Source organism: Erinaceus europaeus, chromosome 22 (assembly GCF_950295315.1).
Source record: "Erinaceus europaeus chromosome 22, mEriEur2.1, whole genome shotgun sequence".
Classification (NCBI taxonomy): Eukaryota; Metazoa; Chordata; class Mammalia; order Eulipotyphla; family Erinaceidae; genus Erinaceus; species Erinaceus europaeus.
This window is the reverse complement of record NC_080183.1, coordinates 16,810,418-16,832,917: the sequence shown is the minus strand read 5'-3', so window position 1 is coordinate 16,832,917 and position 22,500 is coordinate 16,810,418. Positions and strand designations below refer to the sequence as shown.

At 48.2% G+C, this 22,500-nt stretch overlaps 1 protein-coding gene across 1 annotated transcript in view; it reads right to left on the bottom strand.

Moving 5' to 3' along the window:
* The window catches only part of LOC103120731 (neurexin-3), a 369,214-nt gene that overhangs the window by 166,716 nt on the left and 179,998 nt on the right, over nucleotides 1-22,500 (bottom strand). The window contains exons 2-3 of the mRNA XM_060180906.1: nucleotides 21,611-22,096; nucleotides 17,686-18,069 (exon numbers count right to left, since the gene is read on the bottom strand). Of these exons, the coding sequence (XP_060036889.1) occupies nucleotides 17,686-18,069; nucleotides 21,611-22,096 (870 nt within the window). The remainder of the gene's footprint in view (nucleotides 1-17,685; nucleotides 18,070-21,610; nucleotides 22,097-22,500) is intronic.

The following is a 22,500-nucleotide window of genomic DNA, read 5'->3' as shown; positions in this document are numbered from 1 at the left end:
CCTCCTCCTCCTCCTCTTCTTCTTTTTGATGCAAATTCCTAAGGGAATGACCTTCAGGCTGTCCTTGAGCTTCCTGAAGACTGTAGACCTCCTTCACCCTTTTCCCACTTGTTCTCATGAGTGAAACTGCACAATGATAGGGGTTCTGCCATTATTTGCCGAATGACAGGAAAACGCAGAGGCGAAAGTTGGTCTCTGCTAGCAGCCAATATCATCAGACTTTCTCTCACACAACATCCCTTTTCCCACGTCCTACACCATCCCCTCTTTTCCTCTATGCTCATAAGATCTTAAAGCAATGCAGTTGATTTCCCTCTAAATTCTAGCCAGTGAAAGTTTCTCTTTGGAGGAGAGTACATACTATTAGACTTCATCAGTGCAATTAGTCTCTATTATTTCTGGCCACTCCATGTTGGCTCTTCATAGCACTGACAGGTGGTTGGACCTTGGCAAATACTTCCCTAGAAAATTGCATTTAAAATCAAGTATACAGCAGGCAAAGTGTGGCTGGAAGCAGGAGCTGTAAGTCTAAAGCAAGGTGCCTTGTGTGTGAATGAGACAATACCAATGGAAAAACCAGAGTTTGCCAAGTCTTGGTGTAGAAATATCAAGGGTATCTGTGCCCTGAAACTATCACCATCAACAGATGTCTGTGGAGTGCATTTTATATGCCAGGCACCAGGCAGTGAAGAAAGAATGATGGTCCTGGTCTTTTAGAGCATGGTATCTAACTTGGACAAAAGGGAATGTATTTTGAGAAATAAATAACAACTAGGAGCAAAAGTACAAACACAGAAGAAGGAATATTAATAAGTTCATTAGTAGAATCAGAACCCCATGTGTTAAGAACAGAGCAAAACCAAAAACAATGTTGGATTGTGAGAACTATGGTGATCATCTTTGGGAGTAGGGAGGATGGGGACACAGGTCTTTGGTTGTGGGTGCAATGTGGAAATACATTCTGTAATCTTACAAACTTGCAGCCCACTATTAATCACAGGTAACTATATATATATATATATATATATGTATATATATATGTATATATATATATACATATACATATACTTAATCCAAAGTTTTTTCAAAAAAAAAAAAAGATTGGTCTAAAGCCAAAATTCTAGATGGCCACACATTTTTCAGAATCTTGATAAAAACCCAGGCAGGTAATGACTTCTACACTAAAAGGGTAAATCAGTGCAGATTATAAGAGTAGAGTAAAATGATGCTGAATTTAAAACCAAAACAAACCAAGCAGCTGCAGTGAGTCACTCTTTACTACGTCTGGGGAGTGCAGGTGTCTGGGCGCCTCTCCTTCCTGGACTTTCATGGCCTCCTCCATTACGCTGTTCTATAAACAGTCCTTACCCAAGGGGAGCACCTTTCTGCCTCCTCCCCAGGCTCTGAAGCTGATGCTGCTGAAATACTGGCTCTGCTAAGTCACGAGCTTTAACTCTTCAAGACTTCCCACATTCATGGCCATCATTCTCCTGGCATTAAAATCAGAGTTGATTCCTATGTAGCCTAGAAGTTAATCTGAATCATTCATCCATCCATCCATTCATTCATCCATCCATCCATCCATCCATCCATCCATCCATCCATCCATCCATTCATCCATTCATTCATTTGTTTTGCCTCCAGGATTACTTCTGGGGCCTAGTTCAGCACTATGAATCCACTGCTACTGGAGGCCATATCTGTCCATTTTTTATTGAATGGGACAATGAGAAATTGAGAAAGGAGGGGAAGACAGAGAGGGAGAGAGAGAGAGACACCTGCAGACCTGCTTCACCACTAGTGAAGTGACACAAAGCCCCTGAAGGTGGGGAGTCAGAGGCTCAAACTGGGACCCTTGCTTGGGTCCTTGAGCTTCCTACTATGTGTGCTTAACCCAGTGCACTACCGCCCGGCCCCCACTAGAAGATGATCTGTATATACAGTGAGATGTCCTATTCCTAGACACACTGTGTTGAAGTGTCAGTAGGAGGCTACATTATAACTGAAATGCAAATGCAGAGACATTGTGGTCAGTGAAACGGGGGCTTGCAATGCCCACTAAGGCCTGCATGATTGGCAAAGGGATGTGGTCTCTGTTGGCCACCCAATACGTGCGCACAGTTAACGTTGACAGAAGCACTAATGTTGGCCTTTGTCCAATCTCAGTTATTATAGTTGAGATGATAGTTGTGGTTCACCAAACTCTAGCTGGTGCTTCTTGTCTACTCAGTTTTGAATTACGTGCCCACAACTTGTCCTGTCTTCACGTAGCATCTCCGGCGAGAGAGAGTACAGTGTGTTACCACACTCCATGGTGAGGTCGGCAATATGACTTGCTTTAACTGTCACCAAGTCTAGACTTTCAGGAGGTGCTAACTGTTCCTCTAACCCCTCCCTCACTCCTGCTTTTTGTCAAGAGAACCTCCCCGGAGTATGCCAGCATGTAAGCAAGACGTGGATATTATAGGACAGAACTCACTTGCATCACAAACACTTACCGCTAAGTCCCTGTTCCACAGCCTGAAGCTCATATCAACGTGTCCATGTATCCATGCATATAAAATGGATAATTGCATGTTTCTGGGTTCCAAGTTTTGGAGTAGATTGTTAGCATTATGGAGGCCAACCCTGATTACTACAGTTATTGTGAAATCATTAAAAGTCAGTCTGAAAATATTTCATTACTTGGGGAAGGTTATGAGCGAGCGATAAACTAAAACGACAGCATGATAACGAAATGATGACACAACTGAATTTATGAGATGATTTTAAAAGAAAAAATAAGTATAGAAACATCACTTTTCTATGACATTCAGATGCATTTTTACAAATACACTGCCCGAAGGACAAGAACAGAGGACACAAGTATGATAATAATTATAATTTCTAGTGGCTATAATTATACTTGATTTTTCTAGATTTTTTGTCTGCCAGGAAATAAGTGAGTACTTAATTAATATTAACTACACAAAAAGTTTGTTAGGGTGGCCTGCACTGCAGTACACCTTATGAGCTCACACATTACCATGTGCAAGGACCTGGGTTCAAGTCCCACTTCCCATCTGCAGGGGGAAAGCTTCACTTCACCACTGTCTCTCTCTCTCTCTCCTTTTTATTTTATTTATTTATTTATTGCCTCCAGAGTCATGGATGGGGCTCAGTACCCACACTATGAATGCTCTGCTTCTGGCTGCTATTTCTCCCATTTTATTGGATAGGACAGAGAGAGATTGAGAGAGGAGGGTGAGTTACAGAGGGAGAGAGACAGACAGACACCTATAGACGTGCTTTGCTACTTGTGAAGTGTCCCCCCTGCAGGTGAGGAGTAGGGGTCTCAAATACTTAACCAGGTACACCACAGCCTAGCCCCCTGACTCTCCTTCTCTCTCTCTCTCCTCCCCTCTCATTTCCTCTCTATTTTATCATACAAAATTGAGAGAAAAATATGGCTGCCAACAAGGAAGCATCAAAGATAACCCTTTTGGCAACAGGTGAAGGAATAAATTCCAGTTTTTTACATGAACATATGTTAATTTTATAATGATGAAGATTCAATTTACTTTTTCATAAAATGGCCTAGCATGCTGGAAAGGGCCCACTGAAAACTACACTTTAAGAGGCTGGGACTCGGTGCCTGCACTATGAATCTACTGCTCCTGGAGGCCATTTTTTCCCCATTTTCATTGCTCTTGTTGTTGCTATTGTTGGATAGGACAGAGAAAAATGGAGAGAGGAGAAGAAAACAGAGAGGAGGAGAGAAAGACAGACACCTGCAGACCTGATTCACCGCCTGTGAAGCGACTCCCCTGCAGGTGGGGAGCTGGGGGCTTGAACCGGGATCCTTACGCCGGTCCTTGTGTTTGGTGTCATGTGTGCTTAACCCATCGCACTACCACCCGGCCCCAGAAACTAGTTTATTTTATGAAGACAGAATGATCGTCCTACCAAAATCAAGATTCATTATGCAAGTTATTCTGTCAAAACCCATGGGTGTTTCAATTTTCCATTATAAAAAGGCATAGAATGGATTTTTTTTTAAAGTGGCTTTGAAGGTATTGAGGGCAAGAAAAAAAAAGGTGGAAAAAAAGCAAGGAAGAGATGGGAAGGTTCAAGCAGCATAGAAAGATAAAAGGAAAAGAAAATACACAAGGAGATACTTCTGTTAGTTTCATCCTCAGAAGTTACCCTCACTTGGACCACCGACCTCCATTTGTAGACAGTACACCCTCCATGCCCAGAGTGAGGGGGCAGAGAGGCCTGACCTGTGGAATTCATTTCTCTAAGTGGGGACTCAGAGCACTACCCTGGCAGGCTCTACTCACGTTTCAGCCCCTCCGGTGTGGGAAGAGCCATCGGGAGGTTGATACTGTTGCTGAACAAGCTGAACTAAGCTCACAGGAGAAAGGCAGGGCTGCCCAGGACTGGTTAGGAGGCAGTAAGAGGTGACAGGCAGGGGAAAGGAGAGGACGCCTAAAAGCACAAATACTGTGCTAGGGTCTTTTTACATCACCACGTTGCTGAAGCCTCACAACAACTTTTGCTGTTGTTGTTGTTGTTGTTGTTAAATAATATCAGAGAGAAATTAAGTAGAGAGGGAGAGAGACAGGCAGCCCTGTCTCATCACTCAGGAAACTTTCCTCCCTGCAGGTGGGGACCAGGGACTTGAACCTGGGTCCTCCAGCACTACAGTGTGTGAGCCTTGGCTCGCACCAGCGTGTGGTGCTGGGTAACTGCAGGGAAACAACATTCAAACAGCACTGGGGACACAGCAGAAAGCTCCTGACAAGAGGCCAGGAGTTAAATTCTGAAAGGCACAAGGTCTGCTTTGCCCAGGGGGCCACTGTGGCAGGCAGGCAGGCGAATCCTCCAGACCCCATAAGGTTTCTGACTGAGTATCCTCTCTAAAGGCGCCGCTGGCGGTTGTCATTTGGGTGAGAATGTCTTGCTGTAAACGTCAAACACGCTTAGAAGCATGGGATGCTTTTCTTCATGAGAGATCGCATCTCCCGGCCAGGGAAAGAGCTCTCCGAAAGCCCACAGAGGGCGACCCTTCATGATCAAGTTTTCCAGCCCTGGATCCCAGATGCACTTGGCATTCCTAAACCTCTCTGTAGGACTGATTCTATTCGTAGTGTATGAGGATGGGAAGGAGATAAAATTTTTTTTAAAAAAATGCAGGGGCTGAGTGCATGTGTTACAATGAGCAGGGACCTTAGTTCAAGCCCCCAGTCCCCACCTGCAGGGGAAAGCTTTGTGAGTGGTGAAGCAGGGCTGCAGGTGTCTCTCACCCTCTGTCTCACCCCACCCCATCTTCTCAATTTCTGGCCGTCTCAATCTAATAATAAATAAAGATAACGCAAGTTTGTTTTTTAAGGAAGGCTGCTGGTGGTATAAGCACATCCTTTCCCTTCATGCTGCTTCTCTCTAAATCAATTACCAAAATTTCAAGTAAAAAAAAAATACCAACAAGAATAAGTTACTGGGGCAAAGTGGTAACACTCCTGGCTGAGCGCACATATTCCAGTGCACAAGGACCCAGGTTCGAGCCCCTGGTCCCCACCTGCAGAGGTGGGAGCTTTGCAAGTGGTCAAACAGAACTGCAGATGTCCTCTCTCTATCTTCCCCTTCCCATTTGATTTCTCTCTGACTCTATCCAATAAGAAAAACAGAACAAATCACTACAGCTTGATTTGCTTTTCTGTGGAGCTATGATTCTCCTGCTCAGTAGAATACACACAAACTAATTCACTGCTCACCAGTGCTTGGGGATATTCCTTTAGGGAAAAGATGACTCTTGGAGAGTTCAAATGAGGGGCTGAGAGGCCTCTAAGATGGATGTTTCAATGAATGAATTTGCCTCTGGTTCTTCATCTACAACCGAGAAGAGCCAAGAAAATACAGCAGTGGCTCAAATGATAGACTTTCAAGCCTGAGGGCCCAGCACCAGCAAAGGCCAAATCTGAGCAGTGCTCTGGTAAATTTCAAGAAATAAATACACAAGTTTAGGAGTAGAGAAGGTTGTACTAGAAAATAACAATGTCTCTCGGGGGCCGAGCAGTGATGCACCCAGTTAAGCTCATGTGGTACTAAGAACAAGGACCAATGCAAGGATCTGGGTTCGAGCACCAGGCTCCCCACCTACAGGGGAGTCGCTTCACAAGCTGCCAAGCAGGTCTTCAGGTGTCTCTCTTTCTCTACCTCTCTATCTACCCTCCTCTCTCAATTTCTCTGTCCTATCCAATAAAATGGAAATAAAAATGACCGCCAGAAGCAGTAGATTTGTGGTGGCAGCGCCAAGAGATAACCCCAGAGGCAAGAGAGACAGAGAAAGACAGAGACAGATATAAAGACAGAGAGACAGAGAGAAACAGAAAGAGGGAGAGAGAGAGAGAGAGAGAGAGAGAGAGAGAGAGGGAGGGAGAGAGAGAATAAGAGTCTGTTCTCTTGGAAAGATGACTCTGGCTTTCTCTAGGTCAATACAGTTATAGGTTAAATTTGACTTCTATTCAAGGTCACTGCGTGTGTAGTGCTTCTTTCCCTTAATAATTCCAAACTGGACTAACACAGAATCCAAGAAAATATACAGGGAAGCCAGCAGGAAGTTACCTGCATGAACTCTCACTCAGACTCACACTCACAAATACTCACACTCACACACATACACATACACACACTCACACAAACACACTCACACACACACTCACATACAAGCACAAACACACACACACTCACAAACACACACACACTCTCACACACAGGCACAATCCCACTCACACACGCGCACACACACTCATACACACATTCACACACACTCATACACACACTGACACACTCACATACATGCACACATACTCACACACACTCACACACACACTGACACACTCACACACATGCACACATACTCACACACACTCACACAAACACAGACACACACACTCACACACATGCACACACACACACACTCACACACACATTCACACAAACACACACACACTCACACACACACATTCACACAAACACACACACACTCTCACACTCACACACACACACACACACTCACACATCACACACACTCACACAAACACACACACACTCACACACACATTCACACAAACACACACATACTCACACACACACTCTCACACTCACACACACATTCACACAAACACACACACACACACACACACACACACACCATGGCACACAATGCTCAGTATTTGGGTGTTATTCCTCTAAAGTCTGCATGAGACACTGGGGAATGGAGATAATTTTAAAAAATTATTTTCTTATCTATAAGGAAAGATTCTTTTAACTTAATCTCCAATATTGTCACTTTTATTAGAGAAAGAAACTGCAATTCATTTTTCTGTCAAATCTATACCAACGCTCGGTGGAGATAATCACAGTGGCAACATCCCAATTTCGCATCATTCTTCAAAGTCCTGGGCTGCGTCAGCCATGTCCGACTTCCAAAATACAAAGCATTTGAAGTATGCTGGTCGTTTCCCCTTTGAGGTACTAACGCTTTAAACGTTGATATAATTCAAATTATCTCTCCTTCCTTTTACTTTCTGAGAATTAAAAAAAATCCTATCTGAGAAATCACTGTTAAATCAAATATTAGAAAACTTTCCCCTAGGCTTCTGCTTCTAAATAATTAATAAAAGATGAGCACAACACTGGCTGAAAGTCCTTCAAGTTTCTGTAGTAGGGCTTCCTATCTCAATAAATGTCTACCCCAAGCCGCCCCGTCACTGTCTAAATCTGTAGCTGTCACTCAGCACTGCCCAGCGTCCCTAAGTTTAAGAGTTAGCCTATCCAACATGCTTGGAGATACAGTTACTCTCTGAGTCATTTCTATAGCACTAAAAAAAAAAAAAAAAAAAGGATATAAAAATACCAGCCAGGGAATGATTCAGTGTTTAGTTGGGGGAATATCTCACCTTGTTAGAGCAGAGTATCCATGTGCCTGAGGCCCCAAGTTCTCGGTCCAATCCCTCCACTACCATCACCCACAGATGAGCAGTGTCCTGTTCTCTCTCTCTCTCTCTCTCTCTCTCTCTCTCTCTCTCTGTAAATAAACAAATATTAAAGAAACAGAGCAGGTACCTAATTTCTCTCAAGAAATAGATATCTTTCGTTCCTTCTCTTTCCTTCTTTCTTTCTTTTTCTGTCTTTCTTTCCTTCCTTCTATTCCACTGGATTCAAAGGAATTGGGAAAGAGAGGGAGGAAGGAGAGAGAGGAGTGGTAGCTGTATCACTGCTCCACAGTCTATGACCCCCCCCCACACACACACACACAGGTAGAGACCTGAGGTTTGAACCTGGGTCTTTCCACATAGTAACGTGTCTGCTCAACCAGGTGCGCTGGGAATATTCTATCTGTGGAGTGCCACACAAAGCTAGAGACATTGTAGACACCCTGCCTCCCACCCTGTGTCACATTTCAATGTGGGGAAACACCCAGTAGGTACATCTCAGCATCCCAAGCCTGCATAACCCATGGCCTTATCATTCTGCATGGCCAACAAAGAGCCCTAACTCCTCAAACACAGACAAGTTTCAATGGAGCCAAAGTCGCAGGCACCAAAGAGTCTGGCCGCCAATGGCTGGTGCCTGATCTGAATGGGGGTGCACAGTATGCTGGCCACTGCAGCCGTGGTGCCTGATCTGAATGGGGGTGCACAGTTTGCTGGCCACTGCAGCCGTGGTGCCTGATCTGAATGGGGGTGCACAGTTTGCTGGCCACTGCAGCCGTGGTGCCTGATCTGAATGGGGGTGCACAGTTTGCTGGCCACTGCAGCCGTGGTGCCTGATCTGAACGGGGGCGCACGGTTTCCTGGCCACTGCAGCCGTGAAATCTGCTGACACCGCCTTAAAAATGCTACCTGGAAACGTCTTGGAATGTTGCTTCAGAAGGACTCCACTTATCAGTGATGCCACCCTCTGCTAATTTCCCCTCCATTTCTCCCCCTTATCTAATGATCCGGCTGATATAAACTGTCTCGGTATCCCTTTGACTGAGCTCAATGACTAATAAAAACCAAGAGAGCCAGTGGGCAGGGCCTCACTACTTTCCATCCATCTTCTGGAGAGGAATCACTGAGCCAAGCTAGTGTCCTAAGTGATCACGCATGCTTCTTGCTTGACAGGCTCCAAGTCACCACGCATTCCAAGGCACTTGCTCCTCATAAGTTAGCAGCGTCTCAAGAGATCACATCCACATCCATGAGGGCCGGCTTGCGACACCCTCAGGCATGAAGACATGGGGTAGGCAGTCGGGTGGTAGTGCAGCGGGTTAAGCGCAGGTGGCACAAAGAGCAGAGACCAGCGTAAGGATCCCGGTTCGAGCCCCCAGCTCCCCACCTGCAAGGGGGGTCACTTCACAAGCGATGAAGCAGGTCTGACAGGTGTCTGTCTTTCTCTCTCCCTCTCTTCCCCTCCTCTCTTCATTTCTCTCTGTCCTATCCAACAACAATGACATCAATAACAATAATAGCTACAACAATAAAAAACAACAAGGGCAACAAAAGGAAATACACAAATAAATATTTTTAAAAATTAAAAAAAAAAGATACGCAGTAGCATGAGAATGGACGGCATTGTCCACGCACTGGCAGAGACACAGCTGAGAGCAGGGTGCTGTGTCCTGTTCTCCAGCTTCTCAGGCTGCAAACAGCCTTCCCTACAGACCGTTGGCAAGGTCCCCAGAGTGCTAGTCTATGCTTCTGAGAGCTGTTCTTGCCGGTAGGGTTACCACTAGGCTCAGTGCCTTCACAGCTCAGCTGTTTCCCCAGTGGCTTTTTTGTTGCCCTTTTCTCTCTTTTTCTCAGAGAGTGAGAGACAGGAGGAGATAGAGGGAGACAGAGAAAGAGAAGGCAGGTGTCTGCAGCACTGCTCTGCTGCTGATGAACTGTTCTTGCTGTAGCTGTAGGCAGGGCTTGAACCCGGGTCCTCACACTTGGTGACATGTGCTTTGGACCAGATGAGTCACATTTCATTTTCTGAGTGTTTCAATCTTTAAGACTCTAAGATTCCCCCCTCTGACTCTCTCTCTCTCTCTCTCTCTCTCTCTCTCTCTCTCTCTCTAATATAGGCAGCAGTCATGACTGTGCTTATTAAAACATAGCCTAGTAGAATAACAGTTAGAAGGGGTCCATAGACTGTGAGGTAATTGTGTGGGCTCACACAATCTAGTGGAGAAGGAATCTGGAAGAACAGAAAAAAAAAAAAAGAAAAAGAAACAGGGGCAGGGGGAGATAGCATACTGGTTATGCAAAGAGACTCTCATTCCTGAGACTCCGAAGTCCTAGGTTCAATCCCCCACACCCCACACCACAATAAGCCAGAGCTGTGCGGTGCTCTGGTATTTGCCTCTGTGTCTTTCTCGTTCTGCATCTCTTTCAAAAATAAAGTAAATAACATACAAAAAATTTAAAAAAAAGAAAAATGAGACACTGCATCTGAGTATCACAGTGATTGTCACCAGAGATATAGTCACACGACATAAACATCAGAGGTGTAGTCACATGACATAAACATCAAAAGGGAAATGAGATGCTTTGGTGGAAGCTGATGAATTATGTATTTCTTGAGAAGCCCCTTTCTTTTTAAATGTTCTTATTATGCTTATGTATTTATTGGGTAGAGATAGCCAGAAATCTAGAGGGAAGTGGCATGCCCCTACAGCTGGAGACCTGGGACTTAAACCCAGGCCCTTGTGCATCGTAACACGTGCATTCAACCAGGTGTGCTAACCCTTAATACAAGGCATTCCAGTCAAAGGGCAGTGGATGATGAAATGTTTCCAATGCTCTTAAGAAATTTAAGGCTCTGTTTGCTACTTTATCAATTATCACTGATGCTTCATCAGTCTGAAATAAACACAGCATGTCAAGGTGCTTATTTTCTTAGATAAGTGAACCAGAGAGGGGACAACCTCACGGCAGAGTAGACAGAACTAGACGCAGACTCCCAGCCCAGACAGTTCTGCAGACAGCAATGAGCAAGGACTCTCATTCCTGTCCTTCATTTACCTTTATTCCTCTGCTTGGGATCGGGGAGGCATTGCCAAGCTGATGACATTTGAGAATCAGAGTTTGGAATTAATTGGAAGGGCTTGGAGACAGCATAAGACCCAATTGCTTGCTTCATTTTCGTTCTGTAGAACAGAGACCTGAGCTCCTCCTAAGAACTTCAAGGTCACACATTTCTAAGTACAGGATCTGGATGCCTCAGAATACCCCGTGGCCTTCTGCAAAGGCACTGGAGCCATGGAGAACAGCCATACACACTTGACCTGGGAAACCAGGGAGTCAGTCTGAACAGGCCGTAAGTAATGAGGCCCTGCACTTGTGTGGACAAGTTTTGCTTTCTAGTCAGCACCTCTTTTTCCTTTGGTTGTTCCCTCAGTCAGTACCTTTGGGAGTCTGCAGTATAGAATTCAGAGTTCATTCTTATCTCCTCTATGAGCTATGGAGAACAGAAACTATCTATCTATCTATCTATCCATCAGAAACTATCTATCCATCCTATCTATGCAGAGAATGACTGATGACTTGATTTCTCAAGGAGGACATCTTAAAGGGCTCCAACATTTGATAATCTCATAATAGGTGGCACAGAGCTCAACACTGTAGAGAGAAAGATATTTTGTGCATTGGACTCCCCTCTATAACCTTACAATCCAGCACTTTCCATGCGTACAGGAAGGAAAAGCTCTAGAAGGTGCCAGGGCAAGTCTAGAGGGTTGGGAGTTAGGGATCATCCTGAGTGAATCAGACACACTGAATGATGAAAGGAGTGGAAGAGGAAGGGAAAGGAGGGAGGAAGGGAGAGGCGGAGGATGAGCAGACCCAGGCCCGGCAGACCCGACAGAACGTAAGCTGACTATGGATTTATGAACCGGGTTATTGACTCATGGAACAAGAGGTTGTGAGTAAACATACACGGTGATGACCACTGTGCTTACTATTTCAACTTAGGGCACTCAGAAGGGAGAGGACAGTTTGTGGCACATCACCTGGTTGGATATGACAGAATAAAGCAGGTCTCAGGGCTGCCTGGCTCCACAGTCCAGCTCATGACCAGGGGGCTTCCCTGTGCCGAGGCTCTGCACAGGGATGGGCGTGTGGGGAGACCTACGTGCTCTCTTGCTGAATAAAGGATGTCACTGTTCAGGAGATGCCACTGACTCTACAGCAAGCTCAGAGTCGCACTCAGACTTTCACAAATAAATGGAATTGATAGCCTTGCCTGCTTGGTGACATGATGTCTATCAACTGAACTACACAGCTTGACTATATTGACGAGAAGAAAGTCCTTTAATATCCTAGATCAACCGATTGCATCGCCCTAAGGCAGATGACAGACAAGAGAGAATGCTTCTCCTATTCTTGGGATTCAGAGCATAGTGATAGCTCTCCTAGCAGGGAAAGCACGTGCAGTCAAACTGACTGGCAGCAAATAGATTAAGCAGGGCTTTGCTTCTGAGGTCGCTAGGAATAATGGCTGAAAACATCTAGAGCAGAACAATTAGGATGGATAAATACCTCTGCTATGCTTTTCCCCCATGACCAGGGCTTTACTGCTGTGGACCAGCTCTGCCAGGTGGACAGACAAGTCCTGTAAATGGGCCTGCTACATGTACAAGAGGTGGACTTGAACTTTGGTCACATGCATGACAAACGAGGCACCCTCCAAGGTAAGCTATTTTGCTGGCCTTATATTTCTTCTTTAAATAACATTAGATCACACTCAAAATTTTTAAAGGCAGATCAAAATGTTTAATAATCAGGAACCTAAAGGTAAGAACAGAGCAGATGAGATCTGGGGTCTCCATGTTGGAAGAAGCTGGGAGTCTAATTTAGGTCTGTTCCAGGGGCTCATGACTTATTCATGTTTGCCTGAACCCACAGCTAACATGCAGGTGGACTAAAAGTGTTGTCTGGGGGAACAGTGTCAGAGTTGGGAATAGGACTAGAAAGCTGGATTAGGACAGAGAGTAGCTCTCAAATATGGGAAACGTATATAAATACCATTAACTGTACCATCAATCAGATTATTAAACAGTTTGTCTATTTTATATCTTAATGCTTTTCAGCCACCAAGTTGCAGATGCTACCATGATGCCAACCTGACTTCCCTGGGCAGATGGCCTCACCCATGTGTCCTGGAGCCTCCCCTCCCCAGAGCCCTGCCCCACTAGGGACAGACAGAGACAGGCTGGGGGTGTGGATGCACCTGCCAACGCCCATGTCCAGCAGAGAAGCAACTACAGAAGCCAGACTCCCACCTTCTGCTCCCCATAAAGATCCTGGGTCCAGGCTCCCAGGGAGGAAAAGAATAGGGAAGCTTCCAATGGAGGGGAGGGGGCAGGGAACTCTGGCGGTGGGGACTGCCTGGGATTGTACCGCTCTTATCTCACAATCTTGTTGGTCATTATTAAATCACTAATAAAAATGGCCTTGAGTGCAGCATTAAGCCCTTTCCAGAGGGAAGACTGAATCTTCTCTTCTACCCAGAGAGTAAGACTCTCACGTAGGGTCAAGAAAGAGCCAGCCGCCTTCACTCAAAGAGATGACCGGACTCGCGCAGACAACTCCCAGTCGCAAACACTCAACGATTCTCTTGTTCTCCTGGCTGTACCCCCCCCCCTTTCTTTTCCAGCATCTCCATTTGCATTGTCTCCAGCTGATCTAAGCACGTGTGTCTTCTAAGATCAGCCTCCCTGTTGCGGGACCAACAGTAGCAAGAAACTTATCTTACTATGAAGCCAATTACCGGATGCATTGGGGGCCAGATGCACACTTCTAGAGCACGTGACACATTGTATTAGGTGTGTCACATTTACTTCAAGTCATGACTTCTACCTTAGAGCCAACGATTTCAGAACAATAGTGCAGTGAGCACGGCAAACTGAGTGGCCACGCAGAGGACAGGGTGGGAGGTAAGGGGGTGTTATTTGGCCCAGAGGGGTTCATGCTCCAGTGTGGTGGGCGCCACCTTCCTCCTTCACCACTCTTCAGACATGTCTACAGGGGATGCTGAGGATCCAAGTAAGAAGTTGTGGCTTTGCTAGAAACAGGAATCAAAAAATTCCAAGAAAACCAAGGTCCTCCTTCCTCCTGGTCATCAATTCCCCTTATAGCTATAGCCTTTCACAGCTCTGCTGTCCAAACACAGATATGCACCACACCACGTGGCCCCAGCAGGCGCACCATGCAACAGTCTTCACTCCTCTTAAAGGAGCATACAATCTTGATCAGAGTCAGGTGTGCTCAATATTTCCAGTAACTAATGGCGTGTCAGGAACGCACCCAAGTTTCAAATAAATCACTATTGTATGTGCTGAGACACATTAAAGATACACAAAAATGTCTCCAGAAAGGAGTCTATTCATAGTTTAATTTTCTTTAAGTATTTTTATTTATTTACTTTAGATAAAGACAGAAAGAAATGGAGAAGGAGTTTGGGGAGATGTAAAGGAAGAGAGAAAGAGAGAAGGGGCCAGGTGGTGGTGCACCTGGTTAAGCTCACATAGTACTTAGCACAAGGACCCCCCCTCAAGGATCTGGTTTGAGCCCACGGCTTCCCACCTATGGCTGGGATGCTTCGCAGGGGCAGAGCAGGTCTGCAGGTGTCTGTCTTTCTCTAACCCTCTCTGTCTCCCCCTCCTCTCTAATTTTCAACTGAATAGAAACAACGGATACCAGGAGCCGTGGATTCATAGCCCCAGCAATAACCCTGGAGGCATAGACAGGCAGGCAGACAGACAGACAGACAGACAGACAGACAGACAGGCAGGCAGGCAGACTGGATAGACAAAGCAAAGTTTCACTGCTACTGAAGCAGCCCCCCTGAAGGTGAAGACCAGGGGCTTAAACCTGGGGCCCTGTGCACTGTCATGTGTGCGCCCAATCACGTGTGCCACCACCCAGTTCAGTTTTTAAGAAATTATTTCAAGGTTGACTTATTCGTGAGAGAGGTCGAGGCAGAGAGAACGTCGGAGCAGCACTCTGGGACGTGCAATGCTGGAGATTAAACTCAAGACTTCAGCCCTGAGAAGCCGACATTTTACCTCCTCTGCTACCTCCTGGGCCACAAGTATCAGTTTCAATAAAGCAAAAAACAAAGTCATGGGGAAAATCTTTTTTTTTTTTTCCTTTGCAGGCAGAGAGGAGTCCTATCCTCTTTCCACTCCACTGATTCATTCTAAACATGGTGTCAAGAACAATGCAGAGCCAAAAAACAATTAGTGGGAGAACAAAACAAATCAGCCAGACCGTCTGGGGTTTGAGCGATGCATAGGTCAAATGGTTTAAATCTGCTAGACTCTTCCTCATTGGGCTAGAACGCTGACTCTTGGCTGCACTGTCCCAGGGATAATTGTCCCTCATATGTCCCCAGTCAGCTGCCTTGTAATGACTAGTCACAAGTGACCATGGGAAAGGTGCAGTGATCTTCATTGCACTTGGCAGATCTTGGACCAACTCCCATGGCTCTGTCCTTGGAATAGGTGAGCTCAGAGGCACCTTCAACTGTCGGACAGACACAGTTACAGCTGCCAGACTCCTGCGACCATACGGCTTTTGAGTTGGGAAGAGATCTCAAGGAAGGGGTGAGCTGCTGAGAATAACATCTCTGCTACCTTGTACACAGGGGAAGACCCTGACAGTCTGCTTACACCTGAGAATAACATCTCTGCTACCTTGTACACAGGGGAAGACCCTGACAGTCTGCTTACACCTGAGAATAACATCTCTGCTACCTTGTACACAGGGGAAGACCCTGACAGTCTGCTTACACCTGAGAATAACCTCTCTGCTACCTTGTACACAGGGAAGACCCTGACAGTCTGCTTACACCTGAGAATAACCTCTCTGCTACCTTGTACACAGGGGAAGACCCTGAAAGTCTGCTTACACCTGAGAATAACATCTCTGCTACCTTGTACACAGGGGAAGACCCTGACAGTCTGCTTACACCTGAGAATAACATCTCTGCTACCTTGTACACAGGGAAGACCCTGACAGTCTGCTTACACCTGAGAATAACCTCTCTGCTACCTTGTACACAGGGGAAGACCCTGACAGTCTGCTTACACCTGAGAATAACCTCTCTGCTACCTTGTACACAGGGGAAGACCCTGAAAGTCTGCTTACACCTGAGAATAACCTCTCTGCTACCTTGTACACAGGGGAAGACCCTGAAAGTCTGCTTACACCTGAGAATAACCTCTCTGCTACCTTGTACACAGGGGAAGACCCTGACAGTCTGCTTACACCTGAGAATAACCTCTCTGCTACCTTGTACACAGGGGAAGACCCTGACAGTCTGTTTACACCTGAGAATAACATCTCTGCTACCTTGTACACAGGGGAAGACCCTGACAGTCTGCTTACACCCGCACTGCTTCAGGGCCTTCATGCAACACAGAGGTTCAGTGGGCTTGGTCTCTCGGGAACTAGCACCAGGATAGACACAGACACAGGGATCTGGAATGAGCCCAGGACCTCCACAAATGGATCAGCGCTCCATGACCCACATCTGGCTGCTTCTTTATCCTAGTGCATATCCCAGCTGCTGCTTCCTTTTCTTTTTAACTTTTTTTACTATTTTTATTTATTTATTTATTGGATAGAGACAGTCAAGAATCAAGAGGGAAGGGGGATGGTAGATACGGGGAGAGACAGGGAGACACCTGCAGCACTGCTTCACCCCTTTCAAAGTTTTCCCCTTGCAGGTGGGGACCGGGGGCTTGAACCTAGGCTTTGAGCTTTGCAACCTGAGCAGGCACTCGACCAGGCAAGCCCCTGTAGTTGCTGCTCCTTTAGAATTTCAGCAGGTCTGAGTTTAAATCTCAAGGACTACAAGACTGTCCCGTCTTCCTCCTTGTCCCAATCCCAATACTGTTTTGCTTCAGCTGGTGGAGAAGTTTGTGATCTTTAGAAAAGATCCCACTTGTATTATGCGGTCTCAGTGAAGCCATTTTTAGTCAGCTGGCACCTGGCCCCAGTCTGGCCAGCATCTCTGTTTATCACTGGACTTCTGATATGTGAGCAGTTCTGGATACAAGTAGCCCTGAGGGGTAGCCCCAAGACGCCTTCCTCAAAAGGAGTCTACTCGAAATCTGAATGCTCCCCTTGGTCTGTTTCAACAACAATCCCCCATGTGGTTTCCTTAACACACGGTATGACTTCTTCTTGAATACATATCGCATGTTCCCAGCTAGATAAATCGCATGTTTCTAGAGAACAGGAACTATGCTGATTACAGACCTTGCGCTTTGTGCCACCTGTGCTTAACCCACTGTGCTACTGCCTGACTCCCTAAGAGATTTTAAAAGGAAAGAAAGAGAGAGAAAGAAAGGTTGGCCACCAGGGGCAGTGGATTCCTTGCGGAGGCACTGAGGCCCAATGCTAACCCTGTTGGACAACTAAAAGTAATAATAATTTTTAAAAAGGAAAGAAAGCATGACTGTGTCACAGTGTGTTCTCAAGTCCCTCCTCCAAGGACGCTTCCCTTGTCAAAGTCCCCAGCACACAGCACCTAGCCCAATGGCATCCTTTCGTCTCCGGAAGGAAGCTCAGGTATCAGATGAGCCCACAGGCTGGCTGCCCTGGCTGAGACGCGCCGCCAGCCCCTCCCCAAGACCCCGCATACACCCCACACCTGGCCACTCACCCCTCTCGCAGGTTCGGCCCCAGTAGCCAGTGCCGGTGCAGTCACAGATGAAGCGGTTCCAGCCGTCCTTGCACACGGCATTGTTCTTGCAGGGGTAGCTGTCACACTGCTTGGCGCCCGTGCGGGCGCAGGAGGACTTGACCCCCGCCGCGTTCTGCATCTCCGCCAGCTGCCGGATGTTCTTGCTCCGCCCGTCGATGAACAGGTCTCGGATGCAGCCCACATAGCCGTAGTTGAGCATGGCGGTCCAGAGCTCGGTGGGCAGGATGAGGCCGGCCCGGTTCTCGGGCAGCCCGCCCAGGAACATGTCCCCCTCCAGGTCCAGGATCTCGCTCTCCCCGCTGGCGGTGAAAGGTGTGCGACGGCTGTTGACGGAAATGGTACCTGGGAGGAACGGGAAGCAGAGTGAGTGTCACAGTGTCCTCCCGGCAGCCCGGAGACCCAGCGCGAGCCCAGCAGGTGAGCTCTGAGTGAGGCCAGCCTTGCTGCTCACACCAGAACACAGCCAGCCCAAGGGGCCCAGTGGTGGCGCACCTGGTTGAGCACACTCGTTACAGTGCACAAGGACCCAGGTTCCAGCCCCCGGCCCCTACCTGCAGGGGGAGAGCTTCACGAGTGGTGAGGCAGGGCTGCAGGTGTCTCTCTGTCTCTCCCCCTCTGTGTCTTCCCCTCCTCTTCACGAGTGGTGAGGCAGGGCTGCAGGGTCTCTCTGTCTCTCCCCCTCTGTGTCTTCCCCTCCTCTTCATGAGTGGTGAGGCAGGGCTGCGGGTGTCTCTCTGTCTCTCTCCCCCTCTGTGTCTTCCCCTCCTCTTCACGAGTGGTGAGGCAGGGCTGCAGGGGTCTCTCTGTCTCTCTCCTTCTCTATCACACCCTTCCCTCTCAATTTCTGGCTGTGTCTATACAATAAATAAGTAAAGTTTTCTTTTAAAAAAAGGCTACAGGTCAAGAAGAAAAAAGGAGAAGGAGGAGGAGGAGAGGAGGAGGAGGAACAGAGCAATCCAGGGAGAGAAGGAGGAGGAGGAGGAAGAGGAGGAGGAGGAACAGAGCAATCCAGGGAGAGAAGGAGGAGGAGGAGGAGGCGGAGGAGGAGGAACAGAGCAATCCAGGGAGAGAAGAAGGAGGAGGAGGAAGGGGAGGAGGAGGAGGAGATGGAGGGAAACAGTGAGCCAGAGAGCGACAGGCTGCCGGGCGGCTGGAGGAGCAGGGCAGCCGCTTTGGGCCTGGCCCCCGCCAGCTAAGACAGTTAAGATGCAGTGGCGGCAGTGCCCCCTCCACATGTGCAGCACTGCCTTCCTCTGGCAGGCTTAGCTGAGAGGTCGCAGCAGACAGGCTGACAAGAGCACAGCCCTGGCCTCTGTTTGAGTTCAGCTCCGCGGCCAGGCCGGCAGCACCGCTCACTTAGATGATGAGCTGCTTTGACATGTGTTACCTGTGGCTCCTGCTGCACTGTGGGAAAATCTTAGTTCCGAGCTCGCTCTCTCTCGCTCGCTCTCTCTCTGAAAAAAAAAAAGGCATTCTAGAGTAGTGAAGCCGGGATGATGAACAGAGTGAAATGAAATGAAGTGAAGCAAAGCTCGCCCATGCATTGACTGAGTCCATTCTGAAGACGTGATTGTATCTTCTTGGCCCTTAAGGTCCCCCACCTGCAATTTAGGAAAATAGCCGCCCCCACCACAAGCTGGTGGGCTGGTGGAATCATGCCCTACGGACAAAGTGCTTCTCACTCTGTGCTCTCTAGGTGCTTGTCTGAGTCTTACTGCCGACTCACTAAGCCCTCTGTGCTGCCCCTCGAGCACTGGCACTAGCTCCCACTGGGTGTGTTGCCTTTCGTGAATGCTGACTAGCACAGACCCCCGTTCACACACGTGGCAGATGCGCCTGAGCGTGTGGTCTGGCTCTGGTGTAGCTCACAACACAGACACGCAATAGACAGGCAGCAGGACATGAACACATGGCACAGCCTACGACAGAAAAGGTGCCCTTGTGGCAGCCACCGGTTGGAGTCTGGTCAGTGGCAGCTTCCCTCAACTGGTGTCAGAGCTGAAGCCAGAACGTGAGCCGGCTCCAAAGTACGGGAGAGAAAGCGTGTCAGACAAGGGGAACGGGCCCGTGCAAAGGCCCTGGGGCAGGGAGGATGAAGGTCACAATGGCCCTGTGACCTTGGACCACTCCACAGCTTACTTCCCTAGGCTGTAAAATCAAGATGGAAGCTGGCCGTAGTGCTGAGATCAATCAACAACACAAAGATCGCCTGGTGTTCTCGTAGTGCTTTCCTGGGACCAAGACCATGCAGCACACCACCTAGCGGGCAGCTTTGACTTCGGCCAGGCCTCTACCCCTCACCCATGACTATGAAGAGCTGGGGAGAGGACATGAGGTCAAGAATGCAAGGTGGGAGGCCAGGCGGTGGTGCACCTGGTTAAGCGCTCACATCACAGTGCGCAAGGACCCGGGTTCAAGCCCCTGGTCCCCACCTGCAGGGGGAAAGCTTCACGAGTGGTGAAGCAGGGCTGCAGGTGTATCTCTATCTCTTCCCTTCTCTATCTGAAGACAGACAGACAGACAGACAGACAGACAGATAGATGGATAACAGAGCCCTGCTCAGCTCTGGCTGATAGTGGTGCTGTGCATTGAACCTTCAGTCCAATTCCCCTCAATTTCCCCTCCCAATTTCTTCCCCTTCCCCTCTCATTTTCTCTCTGTCATATTTGATAAAATGGGGGGCATGGTTGCCAGGAGCAGTGGATTCTCTAGAACAGGCACCGGGCTCCAAGGATCACTGTGGGGACAACAAAAAGGAAAGCGAGGAAAAGGAATTGGCTTGGCCATTTTGCTTTTCAATCCGTTAAAAATGTACACTGCAATAATAATACCCTTACAGGTCAGAAGGGGCCTGCACGGTCTTCTGGTGCAAGGTGAGCAGGCAGACTGCCGCCCAACCTCCTCCCGCCTCAGCTGTCCTATGTTCCCCCAGCCCCGCTCTCGCTCTCCGTCTCTGTTACTACTCCAGCGTAACCATGTACTGCCCGGGGCTGGTTTGTTTGAGCTGAGGCTGCAGAAACTCACAAAGTCATTTAAAGCAAGTGTTATAAAGAGGGAGGGAGAGGCCCTGAGGTCTGTGGAGAGGGGCTGGAAGCTCCCGCCCCAGAGGGCGGCATCAGACCGAACACGGCTTCAGGAACAACCAGCTGGCCTTCTCCTCTCTGGTCATGATCCCTGCGGCCTGACTCTTGCCCATGGCAGAGTGCAGGAGCACATGCACCGGGGAGCTGCCACAGAGGGTCACACAGCGGGACCAGGAGTGACAGGGAGGACACTGGACCCTGCGTGCCACAGGTCTTGTTCACAGACATAACCTCAAAGCCACCATTAAAGGGAAAAATGGCAGGGGTGGGGCTTGGTTCTGCAAAAAGCCTCTCCTGCTTGAGGCTCTAAGGTCCCAGGTTCAATCCCCAGCACCATCAGCCAGAGCTGAGCACTTCTCTGGTCCCTTCCTGTCTGTCTGTCTGTCTGTCTATCTGTCTGTCTCTCATTAACTACAAATAAATTGATTAATTACGTTGGGCTGGGGAGACAGCATAGTGGTTCTGCAAAGAGACTCTCAAGGCTCTGAGGTCCCAGGTTCAATCCCCAGCACCACTATCAGCCAGAGCTATCATCCATCCATCCATCTATCTATCTATCTATCTATCTATCTATCTATCTATCTATCTATCTATCTATCTATATCTATTATTTATTTTCCTGTCTGCCTGCCACCCTCATTAAAAATAAATGGTAAGTCAAGAAAGGATTTTTCTTAAAAGGGATACAGCAAAAGTAGCAAGTCCAAGAATTAAAACCGAGCTGAACAAGAGACTCGCCAGGCAGTGAACGCACTGGCAGCTGTGGCCTGGCCCGAGCCGCTCGCCCGCAGCCTTCCTACCTGACCGCCCGTCTCGCTGGATGTCCACGTGGTACCACTCCCCGTCGTTGGCTTTCTTCTGGGTGGATTTCACCTTGATGGTGCCGGAGCCCATGTCAAGCAGCAGGTAGAGGTTGCCATCCAGGAGCTCCACCGCAAAGAAGTCCGCCTTGGTGTTCTTCTGGCTCCGGGAGTCCTTCCTCTCCTGGGGCTTGCCGTGCGTGAAGAGGATCAGGCCGTTGGGCTCCGTGGTGCGGAAGTCAAAGGAGATGGAGCCCATGCGCTTGGTGTTCCACTTGGGCAGGCTGATGTACGCCTCGGGGGTCTCGAAGTTGATGGGGTCCAGCGTGGCCACGTTCTCGCACTTGAACACCACCTCTCCGTAGACCTTCATCTTGGGGTCGCCGATCCGGGCCAGGCGGGACAGCTCCAGACGGATGTCATTATTCTTGTACACGACCTGCGAGAGCAGAGCAAGGGGCGCGTGATTCACTCCTGCACAGGGTCCTGCGCACAGGGGCCAAGAACAGGTGCCAGGACATGGCAGTGTGAGAGCCGGGGAGAGCCGGGAGACACAGCCCTGGGAAAGGGCGTCTGGGGAGGCCTCTGGGCTTCACAGGAACCCTGAGTAACCTCCTCCAGTGCTCACACACTCCCTTTGTCTGCTGCTTTGCAGCCAGTCAGATGTACTGTGAGGAAGTTATGTAAGCTTGCAAACAGAGCTCAAGAGAGGCTGACTGGCAGGATACTATCTCTCCCTCTGTATTTCACTCTGTCTCTCACTGTCTATATAAAGATTACCACTGGGAACAGTGGAGTTGTGCAGGTACTAAGACAAAACCCCAGCTATTACCTTGGTAGAGAAGAAAGAAAGAAAGAAAGAAAGAAAGAGAAAGAATAAAGGAAGGAAA